The sequence below is a fragment of the Marmota monax genome, unplaced genomic scaffold (genome assembly GCF_021218885.2).
Source record: "Marmota monax isolate L192 unplaced genomic scaffold, Marmota_monax_Labrador192_F-V1.1 WCK01_AAM20220418_F8-fsc00038, whole genome shotgun sequence".
NCBI lineage: Eukaryota > Metazoa > Chordata > Mammalia > Rodentia > Sciuridae > Marmota > Marmota monax.
The window spans coordinates 9,953,467-9,980,101 of NW_026692498.1; the positions used below are offsets into that span (position 1 = coordinate 9,953,467).

At 47.1% G+C, this 26,635-nt stretch overlaps 4 protein-coding genes and 1 long non-coding RNA gene across 9 annotated transcripts; 2 read left to right on the forward strand and 3 right to left on the reverse strand.

Annotated features, from left to right (window-relative positions):
• The first annotated feature begins 76 nt into the window (after positions 1–76).
• Positions 77–1,161, forward strand: Tmem223 (transmembrane protein 223). The gene is made up of 2 exons (XM_046445497.2): positions 77–394; positions 710–1,161. The coding sequence occupies exons 1-2, from the start codon at positions 82–84 to the stop codon at positions 1,000–1,002; spliced, it is 606 nt and encodes a 201-aa protein (XP_046301453.1). The 5' UTR covers positions 77–81; the 3' UTR covers positions 1,003–1,161.
• A 79-nt stretch (positions 1,162–1,240) lies between these two features.
• On the reverse strand, positions 1,241–3,318 carry Tmem179b (transmembrane protein 179B). Its single transcript, XM_046445496.2, has 5 exons — positions 3,189–3,318; positions 2,249–2,436; positions 2,037–2,171; positions 1,787–1,865; positions 1,241–1,592 (listed from the first exon to the last, which is right to left on the reverse strand). The coding sequence occupies exons 1-5, from the start codon at positions 3,282–3,284 to the stop codon at positions 1,431–1,433; spliced, it is 660 nt and encodes a 219-aa protein (XP_046301452.1). The 5' UTR covers positions 3,285–3,318; the 3' UTR covers positions 1,241–1,430.
• A 38-nt stretch (positions 3,319–3,356) lies between these two features.
• Taf6l (TATA-box binding protein associated factor 6 like) lies at positions 3,357–17,914 on the reverse strand. Of its 5 annotated transcripts, none has more exons than XM_046445484.2 (12): positions 17,784–17,914; positions 17,002–17,059; positions 14,746–14,905; positions 14,242–14,328; positions 13,402–13,552; positions 13,198–13,248; positions 12,560–12,654; positions 9,509–9,583; positions 9,168–9,388; positions 8,672–8,804; positions 4,277–4,405; positions 3,357–4,172 (listed from the first exon to the last, which is right to left on the reverse strand). In XM_046445484.2, exons 2-12 carry the CDS (start codon positions 17,007–17,009, stop codon positions 3,399–3,401), a joined length of 1,884 nt encoding a protein of 627 aa, XP_046301440.1. In that variant the 5' UTR covers positions 17,010–17,059; positions 17,784–17,914; the 3' UTR covers positions 3,357–3,398. The 5 variants fall into 5 exon arrangements, with proteins under 5 accessions (XP_046301440.1, XP_046301441.1, XP_046301444.1 ...); XM_046445485.2 differs by lacking the exon at positions 17,784–17,914 and adding an exon at positions 17,591–17,727; XM_046445488.2 differs by lacking the exon at positions 17,784–17,914 and adding an exon at positions 17,591–17,727 and having other exon boundaries at positions 14,746–14,957.
• On the forward strand, positions 17,880–26,185 carry LOC131424206 (uncharacterized). Its single transcript, XR_009226877.1, has 3 exons — positions 17,880–18,175; positions 24,361–24,529; positions 25,741–26,185. It is a non-coding gene; the product is annotated as an uncharacterized LOC131424206 (long non-coding RNA).
• Polr2g (RNA polymerase II subunit G) lies at positions 21,016–26,525 on the reverse strand. Its single transcript, XM_046445498.2, has 8 exons — positions 26,411–26,525; positions 26,182–26,291; positions 23,893–24,052; positions 22,446–22,496; positions 21,840–21,905; positions 21,668–21,739; positions 21,445–21,478; positions 21,016–21,226 (listed from the first exon to the last, which is right to left on the reverse strand). Exons 1-8 carry the CDS (start codon positions 26,420–26,422, stop codon positions 21,213–21,215), a joined length of 519 nt encoding a protein of 172 aa, XP_046301454.1. The 5' UTR covers positions 26,423–26,525; the 3' UTR covers positions 21,016–21,212.
• Positions 26,526–26,635: the final 110 nt, after the last annotated feature.

Here is a 26,635-nt window from a genome sequence, read left to right on the forward strand (position 1 = left end):
TCTGCGTTCTGGATTGCTTCTCGTGGTGGGCGGGGCCTCGGCAGGAAGTCCCGCCTCTGAAGCAGAAGTGGCCTGCCCGCCATGGCGGCAGCTTGGAGGTGTTCTCATGGGCTGTTTGTGGTGCTGCGGCTCCTGCCCACGCGCCAGGCCCTGCACCACGCGACCCCGGCGCAGGATGTGCTACTTTTCGAGCATGAGCGGGGCCGGTTCTTCACTATCCTTGGACTCTTCTGCGCCGGCCAGGGCATCTTCTGGGCCTCCCTGGCCTTGACAGCTTGGTCTGCACCCCTGGTCCAGGCGCGACCCCTGGATGCAGAGGCCCCAGACCGCGGCCGCTTGGACCTGCGCGCTGTGCTCTGGCGCTACGGGCTGGTGGTCAGCTGCGGTGCCATCGGTAAGGCGTGGGCCGGCTTCTCTACCTGGGATGGGGCAGTGGGCTCTAGGCTCAGATAAGGAGAGATGAGCAGAAGAGGGCGCTGCAGTCCCTGGGAGCCACATCCTCTCAGCGCTCTGTCCTTGAGCAAATTTAAGTTTTAAGCCCTTTTCCTGAGTTTTAAAATGGGGATAAACATCGCCTAGAAGTTTGTTAGATATAAGAGGTTCCCACTCAAAAATGTTAGTCACGCTCATATCTTTTACTCAAAGGGAAAGGGTTGGTGTGTGTCCTTTCAGTGAACACACCTCACCCCACTGCTGTGCTCTTCTGTAGGGACCCTGGTACTGGGTGCTGGTCTTCTCTTCTCTCTACGATCTGTGCGTTCAGTGATGCTTCGAGCAGGAGGGCAGCAGGTGACCCTGACCACTCATGCCCCTTTTGGCTTGGGAGCCCCTTTCACCGTCCCCTTGAACCAGGTATCCTGCATGGCCCACCGAGGAGAAGTCCCTGCTATGCTGCCTCTGAAGATCAAAGGCCATCGCTTCTATTTCCTCTTGGACAAAGCTGGACACTTCCCCAACGTTCAGCTCTTTGACAACACTGTGGGTACCTATCGGAGCTTGTAAGAAACCACCTTGGGTCTTTCACTCCCTCTCAGAAGGAGACAAAAAAAAAAGGGGGAAACAAAACAAAATTGAACTTATGGATGGGGTGACAACCAGGGTCACCAAGGGGGAACCTAAGATTCAATAGTAACAATTAAAAGAGGAGTTGTCTAAAGGGAAGCTGCCTGATCCATGCCTGCTTCGCCTTCACTCCTTCCCATCACCTACTTGTTTTAACATCAAGAACACAATACCAAAATGAAGAAAGTAATACTAATATTTTGGTACAAAAACAGCTATAGGAAGAGAGGTGGAGAGGGGCCTGTTACCTTTCCCTCCTGGAGGGAAAACGGGGGCTTTCAGCACTAACAGGGCTGTGTGGGGACAAGAGGATTACAGGCACTTGGGCACAAAGTCGTTGGCTGCAGAATGAACTATTTGGTTACTCTTCAGGAATGGGACAGGCGTGGCCCAACAAGAACATCTGTCTCAGAGCTCCACTCAGGGTCTCCCCTCTCCAGAGGTCGGTATGGGGTGGCTTCAGACTTCCACTGCATGACCTGGAGCACCAAGACCACACACCATAATACCAGATTCACCCATGAAGAGGTCTGTGGAGACAGAACAGGAATGTGAGGATTCAGACCATCACAGATCCAGTCCTTCCACCCACACACCAGTCTGTCAGGCTGATACGCCCTTCAGCTCCTCTTAGCTTGTCAGTGGTAGGCCAAGCTCATATTCATTGGTGAGCATCCTTATAGCTACAGATACTTGTATGAATCAGTGTGTCTCTGGGTCTCACTTCAGCATTGTGTAGGTTGGAGTAAAACTGCAGAGCTGTTCCAGGGGGTGTCCATGGAATTTTCTGAGCTTCAGAGCAGCTGTGAGGTCAAAGGGACAGTTTTGAGAAAGAAGTGGGGATACACCCTAAGCATACCTGTACCCAGGTACCCTTTGAGGTGGACAGCAACAGACAGAAAATGGGAGGTTACAGGACTCCCCCTCTGCAGAAGGAAGGTAGCCCCATCCAGGCTTCCCTCCCTCCTCATTACCTAATTGTACTGTTCAGGGAGATGATGGAATTGCAGAAGGATCTGGTGCCAAATCGAAGGATACAGGCAGATACTAACACCAGGAAGATGGCTATAGCTGAGATGGCCAGTGCAACGCGGAGCCCTATAAGACCTCTGGGGGGAGAGAACAAACCTTGCGGTTGATGGTTTCATCCCACCTCAGCCCCTGGTCCTTGGGGTGGGACATTCACCTTTTTGAGTCTTCGATGCAGCTGCTGTAGACCCAGAAGAGCAGAAGCAGGAGGCAGTAGAGGGCCAGGAAGCCAGAGGCCCCTGCCACAAAGTAGCACAGGGATGGGGCCGAGGAATGGGATAAGGCCAGGAAGGAGCCATTCCGGGTGGTCATACCATACAACGGACAGCTACCCCTGAAGGAGCCCTGTGGAGAGAAGCTGCTGAATCTCAGATTTCAGTGCCTCGTGATGCAGTTTTCTGGCAGGTGTTAAGAATATAGGCCAGGGCCACTCTAGAAATTATGTGAACATTGTTAGTTCCTGTTTCTGGCATGAGAAACTGGTGTAGAGGGCCTTTTGGGTAAACCTCAGTGGCCAGAATGATAAGGAAGTAGGCAGTGGTTATAGAAGACAAAGAACTTCAAAAGTCTCAAAAACTCTGGTATTCCTTTGTGCAGAAATCCCAGAGTAAAGGAGACCTGTGTGACCTTCAAAAAGTATCTTCAGTGTTATCTAATCTGTAAGAGATATACTAGCGCCTACTTTATAGTGGCTTAATGGTCCCATGTTTAACAAGATTGCCTGACTACAACTCAGTTTTCTACAGGGCTGTTGTCACTTAACACAGTTGCAAGTGTGGCTGCTTGATCACCTTCACTACACTATGCTTTATTTCTCTTATAGCTCAGCACAAATGGCTCCTGATTCATCCGATGAACGCAGGGCCGGGGCTGAAGTCTCTTTCAGAACCAGGGCAAGGTTACGCAGAGGGAACTATCTGGCGATGCACGACGCTCCTGGTATCTGGTCCCTTTAGCGAAGGAACGGCTTCGGTAGGACCTGATTGGGCCAAGCCAGGGCACGGCGAGCGTCGCTGCATTTCATCCGCAGGCCAGCCGTCGCCGGGCCAGAGTCGCAGCCCGCGTGGCCACCCGCCCGGCCCCGCCCCCAGCCGCACCTGGGTCCGGGTGAGCGTCGCGGCCGCCACCGCGCCGCACAGGAAGGCGGCGGCGAAGAGCGCGAGCTCGACGCGCTGCAGCCAGGGTAGCGCCATGGCGCCCAGGCCCCGGAGCCAGCCGCCCAGCCCCGCCTCATCCGGCGCGACCCATGGACGCGGAGCCATCACTTCCGGGCGCGACATTTATTTGGGAGGCGGGGACGGGCAGCCTCAGAGTGGCAGGTACAGCGAGTAGTCCGACAGCGCCCAGCGGCGTGCCGGGCGGCCGGTGCGGCCGATCATGGGCAGCTTCTGCACATAGCGGGAGGCCGGGCTGGGCCCGTAGGGCGCGGGGAAGGCAGTCTGGAAGAGGCGCCCGCGGCAGCGCCGCCCGGCCTGCCGCCCGGCGATGATGAAACGGAAGTGGGGGGCGCCGCGCGGGGCAAAACGGCTCTTCTGGAAGACGTCGCGCGTGCCGGCGCCTGGGCCCTGCTGCCGGGGCGCTCCCCGAGCCCGGTGCACGCGCGGCAGAGGCCTGCCCTCAGAGGGCGCGGGCGCCGAGGCCGACGGGGGACCGCCGCCGCCCCGGGGGCTCTCGTCACCCTGCGGGCTGACCACGGCACTGGCCGTCAGCTGCGGCATTTTCCGCACCGAGTCCGGGGCGGCTGCCGGCTCTTTCTTCTCCCCGGGCGGCCTCGGGGCAGTGGGCGCAGGCTGGCCCGTGCCAAAGCGGATGGCCAAGCTGTCACCGAAGAAGGCGTAGAGCTCACGGTAGATGTCCGCCAGGGTCACTGAGGGAAAAGGGTCCTCAGGCCCCGCTCCCCCTGGTGGCAGCGGAAGACCAGACCCAAAGCTTGGCTCTGCACCGCCCCCGGAAGGAGACTCCTGAAGGAGAAGGCTGTCCCAAGGCAGGTCTTCCGAACGCCGGAACCCCATGCCGCCTGGGCCACCCGCGCTGGACTCGGCGGCTTGAGCCTTCATCTTCAGCAGGCGCTCTACAGCCACCTGTAAGAGGAAGGGACAAGGATGAGCCTAAGCCCATCAAGTACTACAAAGTAAGCGTGCTGAGCTCATTCCGGGGAAGGAGGCTAGAAGGGGTTGATACTCACCAGAATGGCTCCATAAACTTTGTGTCCATCTGCTTTGACCTGAGCATTAGATACGGAATAATCATCCAGCACAGCCTGCAGGTTTGTCCAGTAAGTAGACAGGTGTGGGTACAGGACTCTTTCTACCGCCTGGAAAGAAGAAATGCAATAGGTCTCTTTGTTGTGTTGTTTATTGCCTCTATCTGATTCTATACAGGGCTCAATCCTCCTAAACTCTGATTGGGATATTCAGCCAACGTTTATTTGGAACCTGTGTATATGCCCAAGGCTTTGTTAAGCATTGGTGATAAAGATAGAGTACAAAGTCAGACAATAAGAAGTGACCCCACCATCCTGCTATATGTTTGCTGGAGGCTAAGCGAGCATATGTTAAAAATCCTTGCTAACAACACAGATTAACAGTTTGCAGACTAGTGAACACAATCATCAGGCAAAGTACAGTTCTCATTTAGATGTAAAGTGTAACTCAGTTCAGGCCATCTGCACAAAAAGCACCAGAGAAATAGACTCTGATTATACAATTTTAAATCTTGTAATTAATTTGAGGGAAATGCAACTAAGACTTGGAGATAACATTTGTTGGATAAGGCAGATTTTGGTCACTCATTCACAGGATAAACTTTTGAAAATGTTGACCAAAAAAATTCCTAGAAAAACTATTAACTTACTGCTGACTCACAAAGAAATATGAAAGTTTAAATAACTGAAACACATTGAAATAATAGTTAAAAGTTACAAAGAAAACCATGTCAAAATTTACAAAGATCTACCAAAGTAAAAAGGGTTATCTCAATTTATAAAACAAATATTTAAAAAATGTTATTTCCCTTCATTCTGAAAGGCCAATACAATCCTTACACTAAACCTAGACAGCACATGAGAGAAACATGATTGATTTAACTCAGTATAAATACTTTTGCCAGGAATGGTGGCACACCTATAATCCCAGCAACTCAGAAGGCTGAGGCAGGAGGATACCAAGTTCAAAGCCAGCAACTTAGTGAGGCCCTAAGCAACTGGGTGAGACCTTATCTCAAAATATAAAAAGAGCTGGAGATGTGGCTCAGTGTTTCAATTCTAGATAGATAATTTTAAAGTTTAGGGCTAGGGATGTGGCTCAAGCAGTAGCACGTTCGCCTAGCATGCGTGCAGCCCGGGTTCGATCCTCAGCACCACATACAAAGATGTTATGTCCGCCGAAAACTAAGAAATAAATATTAAAAAAATTCTCTCTCTCCTCTCTTTAAAAATAAATAAATAAAAATAAAGTTTAGCAATCCCCGCAGTATAAAAATGCAGCATGGGCTGAGGTTGTGGCTCAGCAATAGAGCACTCACCTAGCACATGCGAGACCCTAGGTTCAATCCTCAGCACCACATAAAAATAAAAAAAAAAATGTGTCCATCTACAACTAAAAATATATTTTTAAAAAAATGCAACATAGTCCATTAAAAGCTTTGGGTTTCCTTTAAGACTATACCATGACCAAGTGGAGTTTATCCTAGAAATGTAACCATAAAATTTATCAGAAAATCCACCTGGTGGTATGAAACTATAGTCCCAGCTGCTTAGGAAGATGAAGTGTGAGGATCACTTGAGCACAGGAATTCAGTGCCAGCCAACCTGAGCAACGTGGTGAGACACCATCTCAAAAATATAACAACAATAACAACAAAATTAGAGTTTAGCTCATTGGTGGAGCACCCGCCTAACATGCCTGATGCCCTGGGCTCCATCCCCAGCACTGGGAAAAAAAGAGAAAAAAATCATTAATCACACTGGCAGATAAAAGCAGAAAAACCTTAGGATCATTTGGAAAAAAGCAGATAGAGCCAGGTGCAGTGAATCCTATAATCAGCTACTCAAGGGGCTGAGGCAGGAGGATCACAGGTTCAAAGTCAGCCTCAGCAACTTATCAAGGCCTTAAGCAACTCAGTGAGACCCTGTCTCTAAATAAAATACAAAAAAGGGCTGGGGATATGCCCCAGTGGTTAAGTGCCCCCGAGTTCAATCCCTGGTACTAAAAAAAAAAAAGGAGGGGGACTGGTGTTGTGGTTCAGTGTTAAAGCGCTTGCCCAGCATGTGAGAGACACTGGGTTCTATTCTCAGCACTGCATATAAATAAATGAATAAAATAAAGCCCATCAACAACTAAAAATACATATAAAAAATTTAAAAAGTTTGGAGTTGTAGCTCAGTGGTAGAAATTGTCTACCAATTGTATGTGAGGCAATGGGTTCAATCCTCAGCACCACATAAAAATAAATAAATAAAGGTATTTAAAAATAAAAAAGCTGGGCACAGTGTGGCACACTTGTAATCTAACTAGGGAAGTTAAAGCAGGAGAATTGCAAGTTCAAGTCCAACCTCAGCAACTAGTGAGAGCCTATCTCATTTAAAAACTTTTTTTAAAAAATGATATTTTCTCACAGAAATAGTCAAATCAGAAAACTATCTGCATCTTTGAGGGATGATACTGGGGATTGATCCCAAGAACCCTCCACCACTGAGCTATATACCTCAACCTTTTTGTTATATGTTTATATGTTTATTTATTTTGGTATTGGGGATTGAACCCAGAGCTGGTTTACCATTGAACCATATCCCCAGCCCTTTTTATTTTGACATAAGGTCTCATTAGGTTGCTTAGGGCCTTACTGAATTGCTGAGCCTGTTCTCAAAGTCTGAATCCTCCTGCCTCAGCCTCCTGAGTTACTGGGATTATGGACAAGAAAGTTAACATTTTTAAACTGAAAAAAGAAATGCAGAAAAAGCATCCAATAAAAGATCAATATAATAAGACAAATAAGAACATATAACAATTTTACTAACCTGAGAATATGTAATACATATACACAGTACACATTACCCTAAGTGGGAAAGGTTATAAGCATTTTTTTTTTTTTTAATACTGGGGATTCAACCCAGGGGTACTTAAGTACTAACCACATCCGCGGTGCTTTTTTGTATTTTATTTGGAGACAGGGTCTAGATAAATTGTTGAGGCTGGCTTTGAATTCATGACCCTCCTGCCTCAGCCTCTCCAGCCACTAGGATTATAGGTGTGCACTAGTCCACCTGGCTTGCACTTTTTTTTAAGTTGTAGATTTAGAGACAGGGTCTCACTGAGTTGCTTAGCACCTCACTTTTGCTGAGGCTGGCTTAGAACTCCTGATCCTCCTATCTCAGCCTCCTGAGTCACTGGGATTACAGGTGTGTGCCACTGCACCCACCACTTTTTTTTTAACCTGGTGCTGAGAATTGAATCCAGGGCTTTATACATGCTAGGCAAGCTCACTACTATCCAGTTACACACCCTAACACTTCTTTGAAAATTGGAAATGACAAAATTATTTTCATAAGGCAGTACTAGTGATCCTTGCAATAAAATTTAAAAAATACTACAGTTAGAAAAGAAAGATATCATTACTTGCACACATCATTTTCTACATTAAAATCCCCAAAGAATTTTCAATGATAGTTTAGGAAAATAGCTGGATTAACACCCAAAGGTCAACTGCATCTCTGTATACCAACACCATGAAGACATCACTGTGGCAGCATCAAGAGCAGCAAGGATCTAAGAATAAATGTAATAAGGCTGGGGTGGTGGCTCAGTGGTAGAGCATTTACCTCACGTGTGAGGCACTGGGTTCAATCCTAAGCACCACATAAAAAGATACAGTTACTGGGTCCATCTACAACTAAAAATAATGTTTTTAAAAAAAGGAAATGTAGTAAAAGGGACTGGGAATATGGCTTAGTGGTGGAATACTTGCTGCCTAACAAGCTTATTTGATCCCAGCATGAAAAGAAATATATGTGTGTGGGAGTGAGTCTCCTTTGAGAAATTATGAAAGCATCTTAAAGACAAGACCTTAAAAAAATGGAAACACATTTCCATGGTCAAGAAAACGATGTCACTTTTCTCTAAAACTAATAGATTGTTTGATTCCAATAAAAATCTCCACAGCAGCAAACAGAATTATCCCAGGTACGCAAGAATGGCATAGCATAAAACCCCACTAATATACCTATTATTAACAAAATATTAACCTAATATTAACAGAACTAAAACACATAATCATTTGGTAATCTATAGAAATGCTATAAAGATTTGACAACATTCAATATCTATTCATGTTTCAAATAATACAAGAGAGAAATGCGAGGAATTTACAAAATGAGGTTATATAAACATCTGCCACAGAGGACTTTTGAAGGGATACAATATTTATATACATAAAGTTAAACTAAGTCTGGCCTAAGGCAAGAACTCAATACACGGCAATAGCAAGCACATATCATTTTCATGATAAAAGACACACCAGTACTATTTTTTTTCAACACATAGGGGAACTCTCATGGTTCTATAAGAAAGGCCAGGGTTCTCACCTTCCAGCCAAGAGCATGCAGCCCCACCACAGCCCCATAGTGAGAGCAGAGAGGCCGCACAGGGTCTGCTAGGACCTTCTGCAGGGAAAGCAGGATCTGCTGGTAGAGGCCACTTACAAGGTCCCCATGAGTCCTGTGAGAACAACATTCAGTCACAGAAAGAAATGAAGTGCAGCACTGTCCAACTGTCTCAAGATATGGCACACAAAGAGACTAGTGTGGCACCCGGGGGCATCTAGGGTAAGTGGACAAGGTTGCGAGGGTGGGGGGTGGGGGTGGTGACTGGCTCAGGATCCAAGGGCTGAAGGAACAATACCTCCATATATTTGTAACCCAGTTGTAGAATCCCAGTGTGCCACAGCACACCAGCAAAGGAGCGCTAAAGAAAGACATTCCCATCCCCTAAGAGCCTCAAAGCCAGAGGCTTCACCCCACCTCCCTTCCCCAACCCACTTGAGTACAGCAATCCCACCCTTTGTTAAAGCCCAGTGGCTACCAGAAGATGTGGCTGAGCAGGAGGGCAGCCCCATCCCGCAGAGTCCAGTGGTCATTCAGGGGGTTGATGGAGGCAGCCAGTGGCTCCAAAACACAGTAAAGGACACTGCCCACCAGGGAGCGGACATAGGGCCCCAGGCAGAGGTGTGGGTTGCGAACCAGGCTCCGTGCTACCTGCAGCAGCCGGTGCAGCTGCTCCAGGTCATGGCTTACAGATTTTACCTGTTGATAGAAGAGGGTGGCTGAGAGGGACACAAGGGAGCAGGCAGGAGCCTTCTGGCAGCACCTTCAGTGAGCCCTCCACACTGCTGGGTCATCTCCCCGCCCACACTGGTCACTTACCCCACTGACCACATAAACAAAGTAAGGCAGGAGTGCTGCAATTTTGGAGTTTGTCTGAAGGTCCTGCAAAGCGACCTGAAAGGAAGGGACCAGGATGCACTAGAACCACCACCCCAAGATTAAACTGCCATGGCTCTGGAGCATAGTTAAGCACCATCTTCATGTATTGCTGTGTTAATATTCAGACTCTTTGATCCAAGAATTCTGGCAATTTAACCTACAGAAACACACTATCATGCAGCCACACACAGTACTGTCTGTAATAATAAAAAAGTGAATAAAACCTAAATGTCCAACTTTTTTAACTAAGAAAAACAAGTTGTAAAACCAGATATAATATAATGCCACTTAGATATATACTAGAGTAACCATACTTTATACACTAGGGAAATATGTGAGTGGAGAAATAGAACACTCTGTTTTTATATGTACTTCTACAATAAACATGTACTGTTATTAGAGTGAGTAAAAGCAGGTCTCAGTCCTGAACCTTTACCACTTGGACCCTTCAAACTCCTTTGGAGAAAGGACTTAAATCTAATAGCCATGAAAACAGACAACAGAAGAGTGAGAAAGGAGCTCAATCCCCAAGCCCTACAGCCAGCCAACTACACTGAAAGACGAAAGGAAAAGGAACCAAGCTGTTTTTTTTCCCTTGCAGTGCTAGAATCAAACCCAAGGCCTCACACACGCCAGGCAAGCACTTTATAACTGAGCTACACCTTCAGCTATGAGCCAAGTTTTGAAGACAAGAATGAATGATAGCACTATTCTTAGTTTAGCAAAGGAAATATCTGTAGCCAGACACATGAAAACATGAAGGATATAAAACACTTCACATAAACTTGACGAGGCAGCCCACACCCATAATCCCAGCAACTCAGGAGGCAGAGGCAAGAGGATCACAGGCCAGCATCAGCAATTTAGTGTCAGGAGCACTCTGGAAATACATGCCTGCTGGGAGGCCACCACATCATGTGACCAGCATTTTCCTCTCCGGATTGGTTTGAGGCACCGTTGGTCACTTCCAGTGATCTGGCCACTTTCTTTCTTTTTTTTTTTTAAATACCTTTATTTTATTTATTTGTATTTATGTGGTGCTGAGGATGGAACCCAGTGCCTCATACATGTTAGGCGAGCACTCTACCAACTGAGCTACAATCCCAGCCCAATCTGGCCACTTTCAAGTGGATGTAGATGGTAGCCCCAATCTTTTGAGAGTAGTAAAAATGTTAACAAATGTGTCTTCATGCGTAGGCGTGCCTTCCTGCAGCCCCATGGGTTGAGCTATGCTCACCTGTTCCTTTGTGAAATTACCCCTTTGCCCTGTTTGGGATAGAATGTTCCAGTGGAAACGCCCTTTGTATGTCCTCTTCTTTTGCTCTGCCTTTGGGTGTGGCCTTCCTAGTTGTCAGTCAACCTGCTGACAGCAGACATCATAAAGCTAGACTCAGACCCCTGAAACCTGACCCTTGCCTCATTTGAATAGCTTCTCCTCAATAAAAGGGGTCAGCAAGTGCTCACTCTCTTTCTGCGGACCCTTAAGGTTAGAGGAGCCGTCCCAGGACCACAAAGAAAAAGGTATCTCTGTCTTTTGTGTGGTTATTTTGTGCAGCCCAGTTCCCCTGGAGTACCCCTGAGTGTTTCAGTCGTGAGGAATGCGACATATGCCCTTAAGTTCTGAGCAAGAAATACTGAACAATTATTGTGGCCTGCAATAACTTGGGCTTTACTGCTGCTCAGGTAATGAGGCATCATTCTAGGAATAGGGATTACCCAGTGGGGTTGAGTTACACTCACCTGTTCCTTTGTAATCCTATCCCTTTGCTCTTTATGGGATAGAATGTTCCATGGAACCTCCCTTTGTGTGTCCCCTATATAAAAATAAAGAATTCCAGTGGTTCTCTCTCTTTCCATGGACCCCTAAAGTCAGAGAGCCCTCCTGGATTTTGAAAAGGTACCTCTGTTTGCGTGCTTTCTTTGCCATTTTCTTAAGTTATTGGAATAGTCAGATTAGTGAACCCAGCATAGGTCACCAGCGAGGACAGATGGCGATAATCTAGTAAAACTCTGTCTCAAAATAAAATGGGCTAGGGCTGGACGCAGTGGTATCCCTGTAATCCCAGTGGTCCGGGAGGCTGAGGCCTCAGCAACTCAGCGAGGCCCTGTCTCTCAATTAAATATTTAAAGAGAGCTGGGGATGTGGCTGGTTAAGTGCCCCTGAGTTCAATCCCTAGTACCAAATTAATTAATTAATTAATTTAAAAAATGGGCTAGGGATGCAGATCAGTGGTAGAACACTTCTTAACATGCACAAGGCCCTGGGTTAAACCACCAGTATGAAAAAAACTGAGCAAACCACCTTCTATCCACAGTCAGATGAGAACTCGGGCTCACCTGACTGTGCACAGAAGATGTCAGATGACAGGTGTTCAGCAGGCCCTGTGGAGCCCAGAGGCATGGGATGGTATGAGGCCCAGGGACTAAGTGCTGCAAAGCAGGTCTGGCCAGGCACACAATCCTGGCCTCTTCTATTTACTCTTCTCCTTTCCTGTCCAAGTCCAGGCAAATAAAGGCCGCAATATGGATGCCTCATTTGTCCCAAAATCAACAGACACCACAAATAATGGGCTCTAGAATGGAGATGTCAGGGAGTCTCTCCAGGCCCCATCTAGCTAATCCTTCCCCAGGGAACAACAGAACCTGCTAAAGGATGAAGGGATTGGGAGTGACAGGAAGGCTGCCTCAGAGAACTATACCCACCCTGAGGACAACTTCCACCCACACTGCTCAGTTGGTCTCAAGAAGCCAGGAAATACGCAACTGAAATTATTTCATGAGATTTAAGAGTCTGACTTTGAGGGCTGGGGTTGTGGCTCAGTGGCAGAGTGTTTGCTTCACACATGTGAGGCACTGGGTTGGATCCTCAGCACCACATAAAAATAAGTAAAATAAAAATATTGTGTCCATCAATAACTAAAAAATAAATATAGATAGATAGATAGATGGATGAATAAGCCTGACTTTGAGCTCCAACTTGGAAACACTCACCTTCATCAGCTGTGGATCATCCCCTAGCACAGCCCGTGTCACTTGCTGATAGTACTTGAGCAGGTCATCCGTCAGTGAAGATACCGCACTGGGCACTACAAGGGGGTGGGCAGGAAGTGGTTGGATGGAGAGCTGGCCCAACCTACTCCTGCAGCCTGCTCCCCCACACCCACCACTGACACATCCCCAAGAAGCCCATTCAGACAGAAGAGCCACAGTGCGGAGACTTCAGCTGTGCTCAGCAGCCTGCTCCACCCTGGCCATGCAGGCACCACACACCTCAGTGTTCTGTCTGCTCTCTCCTAAGTGCTCTCTACCAGGCATTCCTGCTCAGTCCTCGAGCGTCATACTGATGAGTCTCAGGCTCTGTGGAGCTCTGTTCAGCATCCACTGAAGTGAGACACTTCACCTCAGAGACCCCCAGCTTGCTGCCTAGATTTCTGTTCTGGCCTCCAACATACTGCATCATGACTCGTTACGGGTCTGAGATCCCACCTCCAACTCAGCCCTCTGAGCAGGGATCAGTACCTGCTCAGAACACAGTGCAAGGTAGGCACCACAAAATGCTTGTCAGATGCAGACAGAGGCACAGAGGCCCTACCCTCAGCATCTAAGAGAAGAAAGTTTTTATACCTTACCTGATCCTTGAGGTGCCAGGTTCCCTTTGCCGTCCAGGTAGGAAACATGAACTAGAACCAGGTCAGAGAGAGATGTCAGGCTGGGATTTTCCCCCTCATCACAACACCTACATCTCCAAATTCTACCCCATTCACCAGTCAGTCCAACACCACTGCTGACCACCCACCTGCTGTCCCCACCCCATGCAGGACCCCAGCAGCCACCTCTGACAGCTGTCTCAGCACAGCCTTTGGGGATGTTGGTAGCCAGGGCCAGCTCCACCAGGTTCACCTCTCGGTCCTCAGGAAAGTAGAGTTCACCCTCCCTGGCAGGGCGCAGAGGCAGTGCCTCCTGAGACCCATAACCACACACAGCCTAAGGAAAGGGGATTAGAGAGCAGCCTGAATCTAGGGAGGAAACAGGTACCATGAAGGGGCACTACTGCTAAAGACAGGGAACCTATGTCTGAGAGAAGTCTAGAGGTTCCCAAGAGAAGCAGAGGAAATCTGGGGCTCAGAGCCACTGCTAGGAATTTGGCTGGAGTATCCATGGCTTGCTGGGTCAAGGGGTAAATAAGTCCCCTCCTCATGGAACTGTAGAGGTTTTGAGCCCCACCCCTAAACTCCTGGCCCTCTCATTTGCACTTACCCAACTCTGAACACTCACTACTCTCTCCTAGTCACACTAATCTCTCAACACCATGCCCCAGAACAATATACAAAAACATGCTAACACCACACAAATGCTCAGTTCCTCCTTTACCCAGCATGCCTGTTTTTCTTCAGGATTACATTAAACTAGGTTCAAGTTCTTTGCCCTCCATAAGGCTTAGTTCATGTCCCATCTCTTCCAAGAAGACTTCCCTACCCTCGAGGTCCCCAGTGACCTCCTCTCTACTCTGTTCAGAACTCATACTACTATGGTCTGGACCCAGCACCTGGCATTTGTCCTGTTGTGGCCGTGTTTGGTCTTCATGTCTCATCATATCATTAACCCTGAGCTGAACACGGAGGTGAGTTCATGCTCATGCTACATGAGCCCTCTGTAGCCTGCACCCCTCTCACCTCCACACTGCTCCACCTGAGGGCCCTGTTGAAATCCTCAACAGTCAGCTTCCTCCGTTTCGTGTGCTTCATGAACTGAGAGCTGTTCTGGGAGGGCAGAAACAGAAGCCAGAGTCAGGACACAGGGAGGAGCCGGTGTGGAAACCCCCAAGCGAAATGGACTACACTGGGGAAGAGGCAAAGGAGACATCACACCAGTGATCATCTGCATTCCAGCCCAATTCCTACACAACAATCCATCTGGTGTCACATCTCACACGCAGAATGTGACAGTATAGCCACTCTGCCTGTGGGGCTGTTATGAGAAGTACTAGAAAATGCCTGATGAGCATTTCATATGCTGGCAGCCTGGCTGGCTAGATGCAAGCTCTGACAAGGGCAAGGACTATCTCAGAGCCTCAAAGCACAGGGAGGTGCCCAACATGCACGTGCTAAGTAAATCAGAGTAGGAACAGGTGAGGAAAGGAACAAGGACAGCAGGGGATTGGGTACTGAAGGAGGCACCTGTGTGGCTTCTCTGAGACGGTAGCACACATCCTCAGCGAGAAGGGCTGCCACTTCGTCACTCAACTCCAGTCCTGTACTCTCTGCCATGAGGCGGACTGACTCCCGAGGGATCTCCACAAATCGCCGCTCTTCTCGCTCTGACATGGCCCCAGTGGAGCTGGGAGTAAAGTCGGAAGATTTTAAACGCTGCCCCCAGTATGCCTGAGAATCTAGGAGGACAAGTCAAGACCTCTCAACCAGTCTTGCTGCTCTTGCACCACAATCCCTGAAGAGGGAGCTCAGAATACCCAGATGAGGAAAATGAGTTTTAGGGAAGAAAATAGGCAGGTCAGTGAGCAGACAATAGGGAAGCTAGGGAAAATGCCTGCCCTTTGGGTCCACAGAATTGTGCTCTGCCATTTACTATGTGAACCTGGCTAGGACCTTCATCAGTCCGAGCACTGTATTCCAAATAGGGGCAATAATCTCTGCCCTAACTTACTGTGCCCTAACTTACTGTAAAGATAAAATGAGATGATATCTAAGAAAATCAGGAACTAGAACACAACTCCAGGGCTGCAGGTGTAATTTAGTGGTAGAATGCCTGCTTAGCATGCAAAAGGCCCTGGTTTCCACCCCTACACACACACACACACACACACCCCACACACACCCCTACACACACACACACACACCTACACACACACAAACACACAAAAGAACCACCACCACAAAGGGAACACTACACCAATGAACAATGTCATCATTATTAACTACAAACAAAAATTTCATGTCCTCTTTTCATTCTTACTACACCCACCATCAACTAAATTTTTATGAAAAGACTTTAATCCTCACACTGCATTGCTAAAATATATGTCTCATGTTCCTCCATTGCTTATGAAAAAAGACCAAACTTCCTGGTTTGACATATTACTTTTGGTCCCAAATCCCCACATCTGTTCACACTGATCCCTCCTCTAGTAAACCAGGCTAGTGTCTTCCCACCTTGCCTCAGGCACTTCTACCAGGCTTTTGCTCAGACTGACTTCCCTCCCTCTCCTCTTGGTAAGACAAACCCAGTCTCTGGGATCTTCGGTACCATATGACATCTGGGCCAGCCAGGCTTTTAGAAGTTTGGCTTTTTGCCCATGTGTCTGGTCTTCCCCATTTTGGCTGCAAGGCCTGGATGCAGGAACCTGTTGTGTTCACAGGATATGGCAGAATAAGAACCTAACAAAAACAGACATGACGGCTCACTCCAACAATGCACACTGCAGCTGGAAGGTAGATGCACACACAATTCAAAGTGAGACAACAGTACCTCAGGCAGCAAAGCCTGGTTCCAAGGTGACCCACCCAGACACTGCTCCCACTACTCACTGGTTCTCTTTTTATATTTTTTTTTTTGTTGTTGTTGATTTACCTTTATTTATTTATATGTGGTGCTGAGAATCGAACCCAGTGCCTCAAACATACTAGGCAAGTGCTCTACCACTGAACCACAACCCCAGCCCCAAGACTCTTGTTTTTTATCCCTAAGTGCAATGAGCTTCCTACTTGGCTTCTACAGCTCTCTTCTCGATGGCTCTCAATTACTTTTGAAATAAAGAAAATCTCTGGCCCATGTCCCAGAGTCTGCATTTACCTGCCTACACTTATTCAAGTTTTCTCTTTTGTATTCTTCATTCCCACCCATGTCCCCCTTTTACTTCCTCAAAACATTTTATTTCAGGACCTTTGAATGTTATTCTGCTTTGAAGTCTCCTCGTCTTCTACCCTGACCTCTTTGTCTAGTGAACTCCTACTCATTCCTTTAGATCTCAGTTCAAATGTTACTTTCTCCAGGAAGTTTTCCCAAATTCTCTGCATGTTCTTGTACTCTGTCTTCAAGACAGTTATAAAAGTTTGTAGAAGCCAGGTATGGTAGCTCATGCCTGTAATCTCAAACCCTGTCTCTAACTTAAAAATAAAAAGGGCTTGGGACCGGGCTGGGGCTGTGGTTCATCTCATTGGCAGAGCACTTACTTGCCTGGCACAAGTGAGGCACTAGGTTCGATCCTTAGCACTACATAAAAATAAACAAAATAAAGATATTAAAAAAAAAAAAAAGGCTGGGGACATGGCTCAGTGGTTATGCACCCTGAGTTCAATCCAGGCACCACCCCTTCCAAAAAAAGTTTGTAGACATTTGTGTGACTTTTTAATTAACACCTACCTACCCACTAAACTATGTAAGCTCCATGGCAGCCAGGACCATGTCTGTTTGCTCACCTTTGCATCCCAAGTATCCAGCAATGTCACCACATACTAGGCCTTCAATAAACACTTGCTGAAAGAAGGAAGAAAGAATGGCTATTTTACTAAGCACATAAATTGCCTGAAGCACTGAGTAAACACTATGTCCGGATTACCTTATTGGATCCTTCTTGACAATGATATACATGTTATACATGTTGTTATCTCACAGCCAAGGTGATCAAACCTGAGAGAGCTTAACGTTACAGGGCTTACCCAAGATGATCCAGTGAGCGCTAGCTAGTAGGAAGCAAGGATTCACACCCCTTTTCCTAATCATTCCACAACACTGCACTCAGGTGCTGCCAGCTTGTGTGGGGAAGAAAACCTAGATTCGCAACCCAAAGAAACTGGTGTTGGAGACCCACCACTCGGCGACCCTCGATCCTCCAATCAGTTTCCACATCTGTAAAATGGGAGCACTAAGTCTTGCCTTGCCGGCGTTTCCCTATTATAGGTCCCTATTGGGACCCCGTAAGATATGGCCTGTGACCAAGGTCTTTCGCTCCTCAGCCTCCTCTCCTGCCCATCCCCAGCCACTCTGGAAGGAGGCGGGGACACTGACCTCCACGTTCCAGCCGAGATCCGTCCTCCCACCCAGCCCGGCTCACCCCAGGCACTGAGGGCTTGGGGTGGGGTAGGAGGTCAAGGTTCACGAACTTGGATCACGTGTACAGGGAAGTGGGCGGGCCCCAGCACCTGAAGGGAGCAGCCTGCGGAGCGACTGGGAGCCCTTGGACTCGGCCAGGCCAGCTCACCTGAGGGCTTCGCGTGGCGAGGGCAGCTACCGAGGCGTGGGCGGTGGAGGCAGCTCCCACTCACCCCGCTCGCACTAATTCCCTCTCTCCGCGCCCCGGCACCACCCTCCACGAGCCCAGCCAATCGCCGGCCGTCTGGAGAAGTTCCCGCCCTCCGGGAGCCTTCCCGCCACGTGATTAGCCTGTGAGGAAGCGAGGCGCGGACGCTGGGCGCCGGAAATCACGTGATGCTGAAGGCTCCAGCTTCTTAAAGCAACAGCTCTCGCTAGTTTGCGAAGCAGGTGTGTATGGTTTGGCATGCATTGAATAAACATGTCCTCTAATCCCAGCTACTCAGGAGGCTGAGGCAGGAAGATCGCAAGTGCAAGACTGAAGCGAACCTCAGCAGCTTGGTGAGCCCCTGTCTCAAAACAAAAAATAGAGGTGTAGGGATGTAGTTCAGCGGTAGGACTGAAATACATTGGACTGGGTCCAATCCCCAGTACCAAAAAACAAAAATATTCTTGTGGAAAAGCATTTCCATTCCCTTGATTTTTGTCTGCTCCCCAGTTTACGACCACTTTCAATTTCGCGACTATAGGAAAAAGCTTCAGACTTTGGTGTCTGGCTTAATTTTCCTGCTCAACCTCCCTCTCCAACATCACCTAACCTGCCTCTTCCGCTTCCTGAAAGGTAAGTGGGGCTTCTGGCAGCTGTTCCCTGCCGACACAAGAAACTTTTGACAGGGCCAAACACTGGTGCAAGCTTTGAATTCTGTCCAGTGAGCCAAATATACGTCCTCACCTGCCTCCATACTTCTTGACCAATTTACAGAACCATCCAACCCTTATAACGCCCTTTTCTCACCTCCCATTATGACTAAAGCCACTCCGTTCTCAACTGATAAACAGTGGGCTTACTGAATAAAGGACGGTATTTGGGATCACCGACTTGAGTTCCAATTTCTGACACGCCTTGGGGAAAATTACCTAACCATGTTTTCCCGCATATACAAACTGAGGTAGCAATGCCCGCCTCCTAAGTTTGTTGTAGATTAAATAATGTCTGTGAAAGCACCTGGCGAGAGGGGGGATTGAACTGCCATTAACACATCACAAGGGAGATAGTGAATTGCTCTACTAAGTTCACCCAAGATGGGGTAGTTTGCAGGGGGCTTTTCTCCCTACCCCTCCCCTCCACACACTGCAGTTTGAACCAGGGGCACTCTACCACTGAGCTAACCCACATTCCTTCCTATTTTTTTGAGACAGGGTCTTGATAAATTACTGAGGCTGGCCTCTGGAGTCGCTTAGATTAAAAGACTGTAACACCAAACCTGGCTTAATTCGTTTTTCATCTTTATTATTTATTTAAAAATTATTTGTAGTGTATAGGATTGAACCCAGGGCATTCTACCACTGAGCTACACTTCCAGCTCTTTTATTATTTTAGTTCTAGAAGGGCACTTTCTGCAGGGGAATATGTGTGTATATAGCCTCCTCACCCTTCCTCTTTCTCAGGGCTAGATGCTCTTGTCTAGAAAAGAAAATCCTCTGGGACTTGGTGCTGTGAAAACCTGATGGATGTAACTAGGGTTGCTATAGCAACCCCATCTGAGGAGACTGACTCCACTTAGTCTCTTCCAGTTATATTCAAAGTAACATTGGAGTGGTTTCCTTCTTCAATGCTGAGTGTCTGTCCTCCTCTGTGAAAGGAAGGAGAAAGGAGGCCCTCCCTCCTGAAGGTCTGAATTTGATTGTCAGCTCAGCCTCATTTGGGCTGCTGGTGGATCACCTAAGGTTTATTGGTCTGGACAGCCAGTGGCAGCCACCAGCTCAGGTGCATTATATAAACCATACAATAAAATTATGGGGGGAAGCCACAACCATATACTTCCCATTCAAAGGGACATGGCCTATGTCTTCCTGACAGAATTACAGTTTCTCATGTCTGACTCAGGCATGAAACTTAACGGGGGCATAACTGAACCCAGATTTGACAGATTAGTCAGAAGCAAATAGGCAAGCTGGAAAAGGGCACTTCAACGTGGAGAAATAATCTTGTGGTTTGTTTTAAATTGTAGATGGAGGGGCTGGGGATGTGGCTCAAGCGGTAGCGCACTCGCCTGGCATGCGTGCGGCCCGGGTTCGATCCTCAGTACCACATACAAAGAGGTTGTGTCCGCCGAAAACTAAAAAATAAATATTAAAAATTCTCTCTCTCCCTCCCTCTCTCACTCTATCTTTAAAAAAATAAATAAATAAATTGTAGATGGACACAATACCTTTAATTAATTAATTTTTATCTGGTGCTGAGGATCAAACCCAAGTCCTCACATATGCTGAGCAAGTGCTCTACCACTGAGCCACAACCACAGCCCATCGTGTTTGTTTAATCTTGTAGGCATTTCATGTATTTTTTGTGACCCTGATTATAAACTCTTTTGCATAGCATGTGTGAAGCACTGGGTTCGAGTCTCAGCATTGCATATAAATAATAGTTCCATCAACAACTAAAATATTTAATAAAAATAAATAAAAGGGCTGGTGATATAGCTCAGTGGTACAGTTCCCATTTCAATTCCCCAGTACCAGGCTGGGGATGTGGCTCAAGCAGTAGCACGCGGCCCAGGTTCGATCCTCAGCACCACATACAAACAAAGATGTTGTGTCCGCAGAAATATAAAGAATAAATACTAAAAAATTCTCTCTCTCCCCCTCTCTCTTTAAAAAAAAAAAAACAATTCCCCAGTACCACAAAAAATAAAAGGGATGTGTTGGGACTCTGTAATCTGCGCTATTACTCTTCTCTGGTTAATTTCTCCTTATCTGTTGTTTCTTCCCCCCATTCCCTCTTATACTCTTGGACCTGTTTAAGGTCATGGGAAAGGCAAACACTCTGATACTAGATTAGGACTCAGAATGGCTGTGATGATGGTTTTCATTTACTGAAAGTCAATGATCCAATATCAGTTTGCCTACAATGAGGTTAACTTCAGGCCTTAGCAAAAGGGTTTGTTAAATCCCCTGTGTGGCCAAGGACAGTTGCAACATCAGGCCAAGGAAAAGGTCTAGTGAGTAACTGGCTAATGACCTTTTTAAAGAGTGTTGCTCCTACCCAAAAAAGAATATGAGAGCTGGGAATATAGCTCAATTGGTAGAGTGTTTGCCTTGCATGTACAGGGCCCTGGGTTCAATTCCCAGCACCAAAAAATAAAACAAAACAAAACCAAAAAAAGAACATGACACTTGCATGAGAACCAATGACCTTTTATAGTTAGAACACAGAGTCAAGCAACAGCTAAACTGGAAGAAGCACCAGATGTCTTCAGGGACAAAGAACCTTCCTTGCTTCCCCCAACAACAGCCAGAGGGAGTCTCTAGACAACTCAGCAAGTATTAAAGCAACGTTTTGTAGATCAAGATCACACATGGTAGGAGGCTCCCATGCTCAGCTCACAAGCCCTGTGAAAACAGGAAAGGTACATCAGTTACACCCAGAGCTCAGGGGCAGCCACAACCACCTACTTCCCATCCCAAGGGCACAGGTCCTAGATCTTCCAAGCAGACAGAATAAAAATTTCTAATGTCTCTGTCCCAGACATTAAATCCTACACCCACTTCCCTCTCCTACACACCCAATCTCCAGGAAACAGCCCTGTCACCACAAATCAGGCACTCACCCAAGTAATCATCCATCAGGGAGCCAATGGCAAACTGTAGGAAAGAAAATAAACATGAAACCAGGACAAGGCAAGAGCAGAACCTCCTCTACCCCACAAGCCCCAGGTCTTCTGCCACCCAGAACACCACAGAACCCCACCCCCTCCCCCAGAACTGTGGGTGGTAAAGAAGTCCACAGCATTCAGTTCTGCCTGGTATGGCTATGGTAGGCAAGAGACTCACAATGTCGTTCTTGTCCACGCGGGTCCCCACAATCTTCAAGCGGATGTCATCCTCCTGCTGAATCACAATGTCCTAAGAAGAGGAGACAACAGTGTACTCAGACATTCCCAGGGCAATCCTCTTCCCTCAGCCTGGCCTATTCCCCCCCTCTGCCTTCCTCCTACCCACTCACCTCATCCATTGTCTTGTAACATGGTGGGTTAGAATTAGGATCAAATTCCATCTCTGATGGGATGGACTGAAAGGAAAAGTGATACTTGTCAGCACTTTGCTTATTTATTTTTGTGGTGCTGGGGATCAAATCCAAGGCCTCACATATGCTAGACAAGTGCTCTACCACTAAGCTATACCCCCAGCCTGTGAATAGACAATCATATCCCCTCCCCCCACCTCAGCCACTGCTTTTTGACATAGGGTCTTGCTAAATTGCCCAGGCTGGCTTCAAATTGCCATCCTGACTCAGCCTCCCTAGTAGCTGGGATTACATACGCATACCACAGAGCCAGGCCGGGTCAGCATTTTTTTTTTTTTAAACTCTTGGGGATTAAACCCAGGGAAGCTTTACCACTGAGCTACTTCCCAAGGCCTTTTTTTTTTTTGAGACAGGCTCTTACTAAGTTGCTGAGGCTGACCTCAAATTTGCAATCCTCCTATCTCAGCCTCCTGAGTCCCTGGGATTACAGGCACATGCCACCACACCCAGCTGCACTGAATGTTTCAGTAGATGGTCATGATTGGGTGTCTCTTCCTTAGCCCCACCCAACGTGTCTAGACTTACATGTCGAGAAATGAAGCAAGACATGGGCCCAATTTCTGTGAAGAGTCCAACCTAGGAGGAAAATTAATAATCATTCTTTCCTTTTTTCTCTCAAATCCTTAAGTTTTCGGATGTCCCCAAAAGCTCACATTAGACAATCATTAGGTGCAATGATCGGGCTGTAAGCTTTAACCTAATCAGTATGTTATTCCACTTGAATGGACGAACAGGGTGGTAACTGTAGGCAGATAGGATGTGGCTGAAGGAGGTAGGTACTGGGAATGTGCTTTGGGGGCTTCTATCTTTTCCCTGTTGAGTGGAACTCAGCTTCCGGATTGCATTCTCCTGAACTGCTTTCCTCCTCCACTCCCTTCTGCCATTGTGTTCTGCTTTATCCGGGCCCAGAGCAACAGAGGTGGTTGTCTGTGGACTGAGACCTCTAAAACCACAAGGGCCAAATAAACTTTTCCTCCTCTAAAATTGCTCTGACAAGACCACCATTTTTATCTGTATCCAGTCTGAACTGCAACATTTGCTTTTTTTTTTTTTTTTAATTGATTCCAGTATTGAACCCACAGGCACTTTACCACTAAGCTATATCCCCTTGTTTTGAGAATCTCACTAAGTTACTAAGGCTGGCCTTGAACTTATGATACTCCTGTCTCAGCTTCCAGAGTAGCTGGGATTATAGGTATGTGCCACCATGCCCAGCTCTGTGTCTTTTTTTTTTTTTTTTTAAAGAGAGAGAATTTTAATATTTATTTTTTAGTTTTCGGCGGACACAACATCTTTGTTTGTATGTGGTGCTGAGGATCGAACCTGGGCCGCACGCATGCCAGGCGAGCGCGCTACCGCTTGAGCCAAATCCCCAGCCCCTCTGTGTCTTTTTTTGACCCTTCATTTTACTGTTTTTCCCCTTCCCATGTGGGGGATTAAACCCAGGGCCTCATGTATGCTAGACAAATACTGTACCAGTGAACTACATCCCCTACACCACCCTGTCTCACTAAGTTGCTGAGGTTGACCTCAAACTTGCTATCTTCCTACCTGACCTCCTAAATTGCTGGATTACAGGCCTGTAATGAAATGAAAGGCCCAGAACCACCTTTCATTTAAATTAAGCAAATATAGTGTAATTGTAAAGAATTTAAACCTAGGACTTATTAGCCCAAGATATAAACCCTTGTTGGCCACAGAGTCTTGGCCAGTACATTTCTCTAAGCTTCAGTGTCTGTAAACAGAGATAGAAACACAGTCACTGTGGGGCTTTGAACAATACTTGGTCCACAGTAACTACTCAGTCAATGTAGGCTCCTGTTGTAATTATTCACATTGACTCACATGCCCTTGAGTATTTTGACAGGTACAAAGAAGTGACTTGACTAAGGTACAGAGTTAGTAAGTGGAATGAGGACGCATCTTAGAATTCCTGAGGACACACACCATGGCCTCCTATGAGTGTTCTTACCTTATTGACCTGAGTGACCACAGCATCCACAACCTCGCCTTTAAAAGGCCGGAAAACAATGGCCTTGTACTTAACTGGATAAAGAACAAAGCCCCGGCCTGGCTGGATTACACCAGCACCAATGTTGTCGATGGTGGTGACAGCAATTACAAAGCCATACCTACAAGGAAGACAAAAAGAGAAAGGCACTGTATTACAAGAGCCTCTAAAGCCATCTGCAGCAACAGTCACTGAGCCTGAGGGGACAAGGGGGAAAGTTGTCACCTCTGACCCTCAGAGTTTAATGGCCAAGAGAAAGGATACAGATAAATATTTGTCAGCTCAAATGCTGCTTTCAAAATTTTACAACAAATGTCCAAGAAGAAAGCCGTACTGAGTTAATGGACCTCAATCTTTGTTATGCCTCAGAATCACCTGGGAGGAACTTTTTTTTTTAAGAATTTTTTAATGTTTATTTATTTATTTTAGTTTTCGGCAGACACAACATCTTTGGTTGTATGTGGTGCTGAGGATTGAACCCGGGCCGCACGCATGCCAGGCGAGCGCGCTACCGCTTGAGCCACATCCCCAGCCCCAAGGGAGGAACTTTTTATATGAAGATTCTCGGGAATTATTATGAAAAATACTCTAAATCAAGGTATCTATACTTGTACAACTGGGGAAATTTTTGTAGAGTCCTTAATTACTGTCCTTGACATATTTCAGGTCATCATTTTCCTTATCTGGTGTGCAAAATAAAACATCAGAAAATAAAGTATACTGGTTTTTATTTTGAGAGTCTCACTAAGTTGCTAAGGCTGGCCTTGAACTTATGATACTCCTGTCTCAGCTTCCAGAGTAGCTGGGATTATAGGTATGTGCCACCATGCCCAGCTCTGTGTCTTTTTTTGACCCTTCATTTTACTGAGAAGTTAAAAAAAAAAAAAAAAATGAAGATTCTCCTGAAGGCTCTCAGGCAGTCCTGATTCTATAGGGAAAAAAGCAGCTCAAGAACCAGCATGATCAAGAACTGCCCCAGAAACTGGGTGCAGTGGTGAATGCCTATAATCCCCAGCAGCTTGGAAGGCTGAGGCATGGGTTCAAAGCCAGCCTCAGCAACTCAGTGAGACCACGTCTCTAAATAAAATACAGAAAAGGGCTGGGGATGTTGCTCAGTGTTAAGAGCTGAGCTCTGGTTTCAATCCCTGGTACCAAAATAATAATAATAATAATAATATAAAATTTAAAGAGGTCTAGGTGTGACTCAGTAGTTAAGCACCCAAGTTAATCCCCAGTACTAAACAAACAAACAAACTGCCCAGCTATGTTGCTCAGTGATAAAAGACCGCTGGAATCAATCCCCAGTATGGCAAAAAGAAAGCAAGAAAAGAAAAACAAACTTGTTAAGAAAATAAATCTTTAAAAATTTTAAAAAGAACAGCCTGTCAGGCATGGTGGAAATCCCAGACACACAGAAGCCTGAGGCAGGAGGATCACAAGTTCATGGCCAGTCTAATCAAATTAAAGAGGCCCTCGGGGTGGATTGCAAGTTCAAAGCCAGTTCCCACAACATAGTGAGACCCTGTCTCCAAATTAAAAAAAAAAAAAAAAAAACAAGAGCCAATGATGTGGCTCAGTGATTAAGCACCCCCCGGTTCAATCCCCATACCAAAAAGCCCCCAAAACTAAACATAAAAGGAACAGCCCTAGGTTATTCTGATATTCTGATGCTGGAAGCCCAGACTCTACTATCCTGGACTGAATCCCAGCCCACTCATAAGGGTCTGTGGGAGACCCTTCTGTGCAAAACTCAAAGAAGTCAAGTCTCAACCCTATTCCTTCTCATAAACTCTCGTTGTGTTTTTTCAGATCATTCATTCAGGAAACACTGAGGCCCATGATGTGCCATGCCAGGTTCCCTGGGCACAGGGTATAGAGAAACCCAGCAGAATCACAGAAGAGCACACACAGGAACAATGATTAAACTCTGAGCTCTACGAGGACTAGCCTAATTCTGTTTTCAATGCATGTTTGCAGGATCCAACATACGCCCTGACACACAACAGGAGCTTTTAAAGTGTTTGCAGACTAAAGGAAAAGTCCAATCTCGACTGAGGGAAGTCTCATTATCCAATTTTGCAGAGGACGCCTTGGGAAGGAAGCAACTGGCTGCCTGGGGCCTGGGAGGGTGAGAGGGCTTCCCAGAGTGGGTTGCACGGCCTTACAAGATGAGTAGGAATTAGGTAGAGAGTTGTTGGCTTGGGGCACTGTGTGCGCAAAGACCTTACAGCGCGATGGGAGCAAACTTACTTTCCGGTGCAGGTTCCCTCCACCTCGGTGAAAAGCTTCTGCTTCACGGTATTGAGCAAGTTGGGGCCGAAGTAGCGCGGGTGCAGCAGGATCTCGTGCTCCAGGGAGATCTGCAGTGAAAGGAGAATGGAGACCGGGCCAGGAGCGGCGAGGGCAAGGGGCGAGAAGAGGCGCCCAGCCTCGCTGCACCTCGAGACCCAACCCTCGTCGCCACCCGGCGCCTACTCACGTGGTAGAACATCTTTGCTGAGGAGGTTGGACTGAGGCGTCCACACCTGGGACAACAACTTATCTGTCTCCTCCGGAAGCGCACGCTACAACCACAACCTCGCTTCCGGGTCCCTGCGCCGATCTGATTGGACCTCGCTGTAGTGGGCGGGGACTCGTTAAGCTCTGTCCCTGAAGCGCCGCCCCACGGCGGGCTTTCAAAACTCAGATCCGTGTAAAGTAGCCT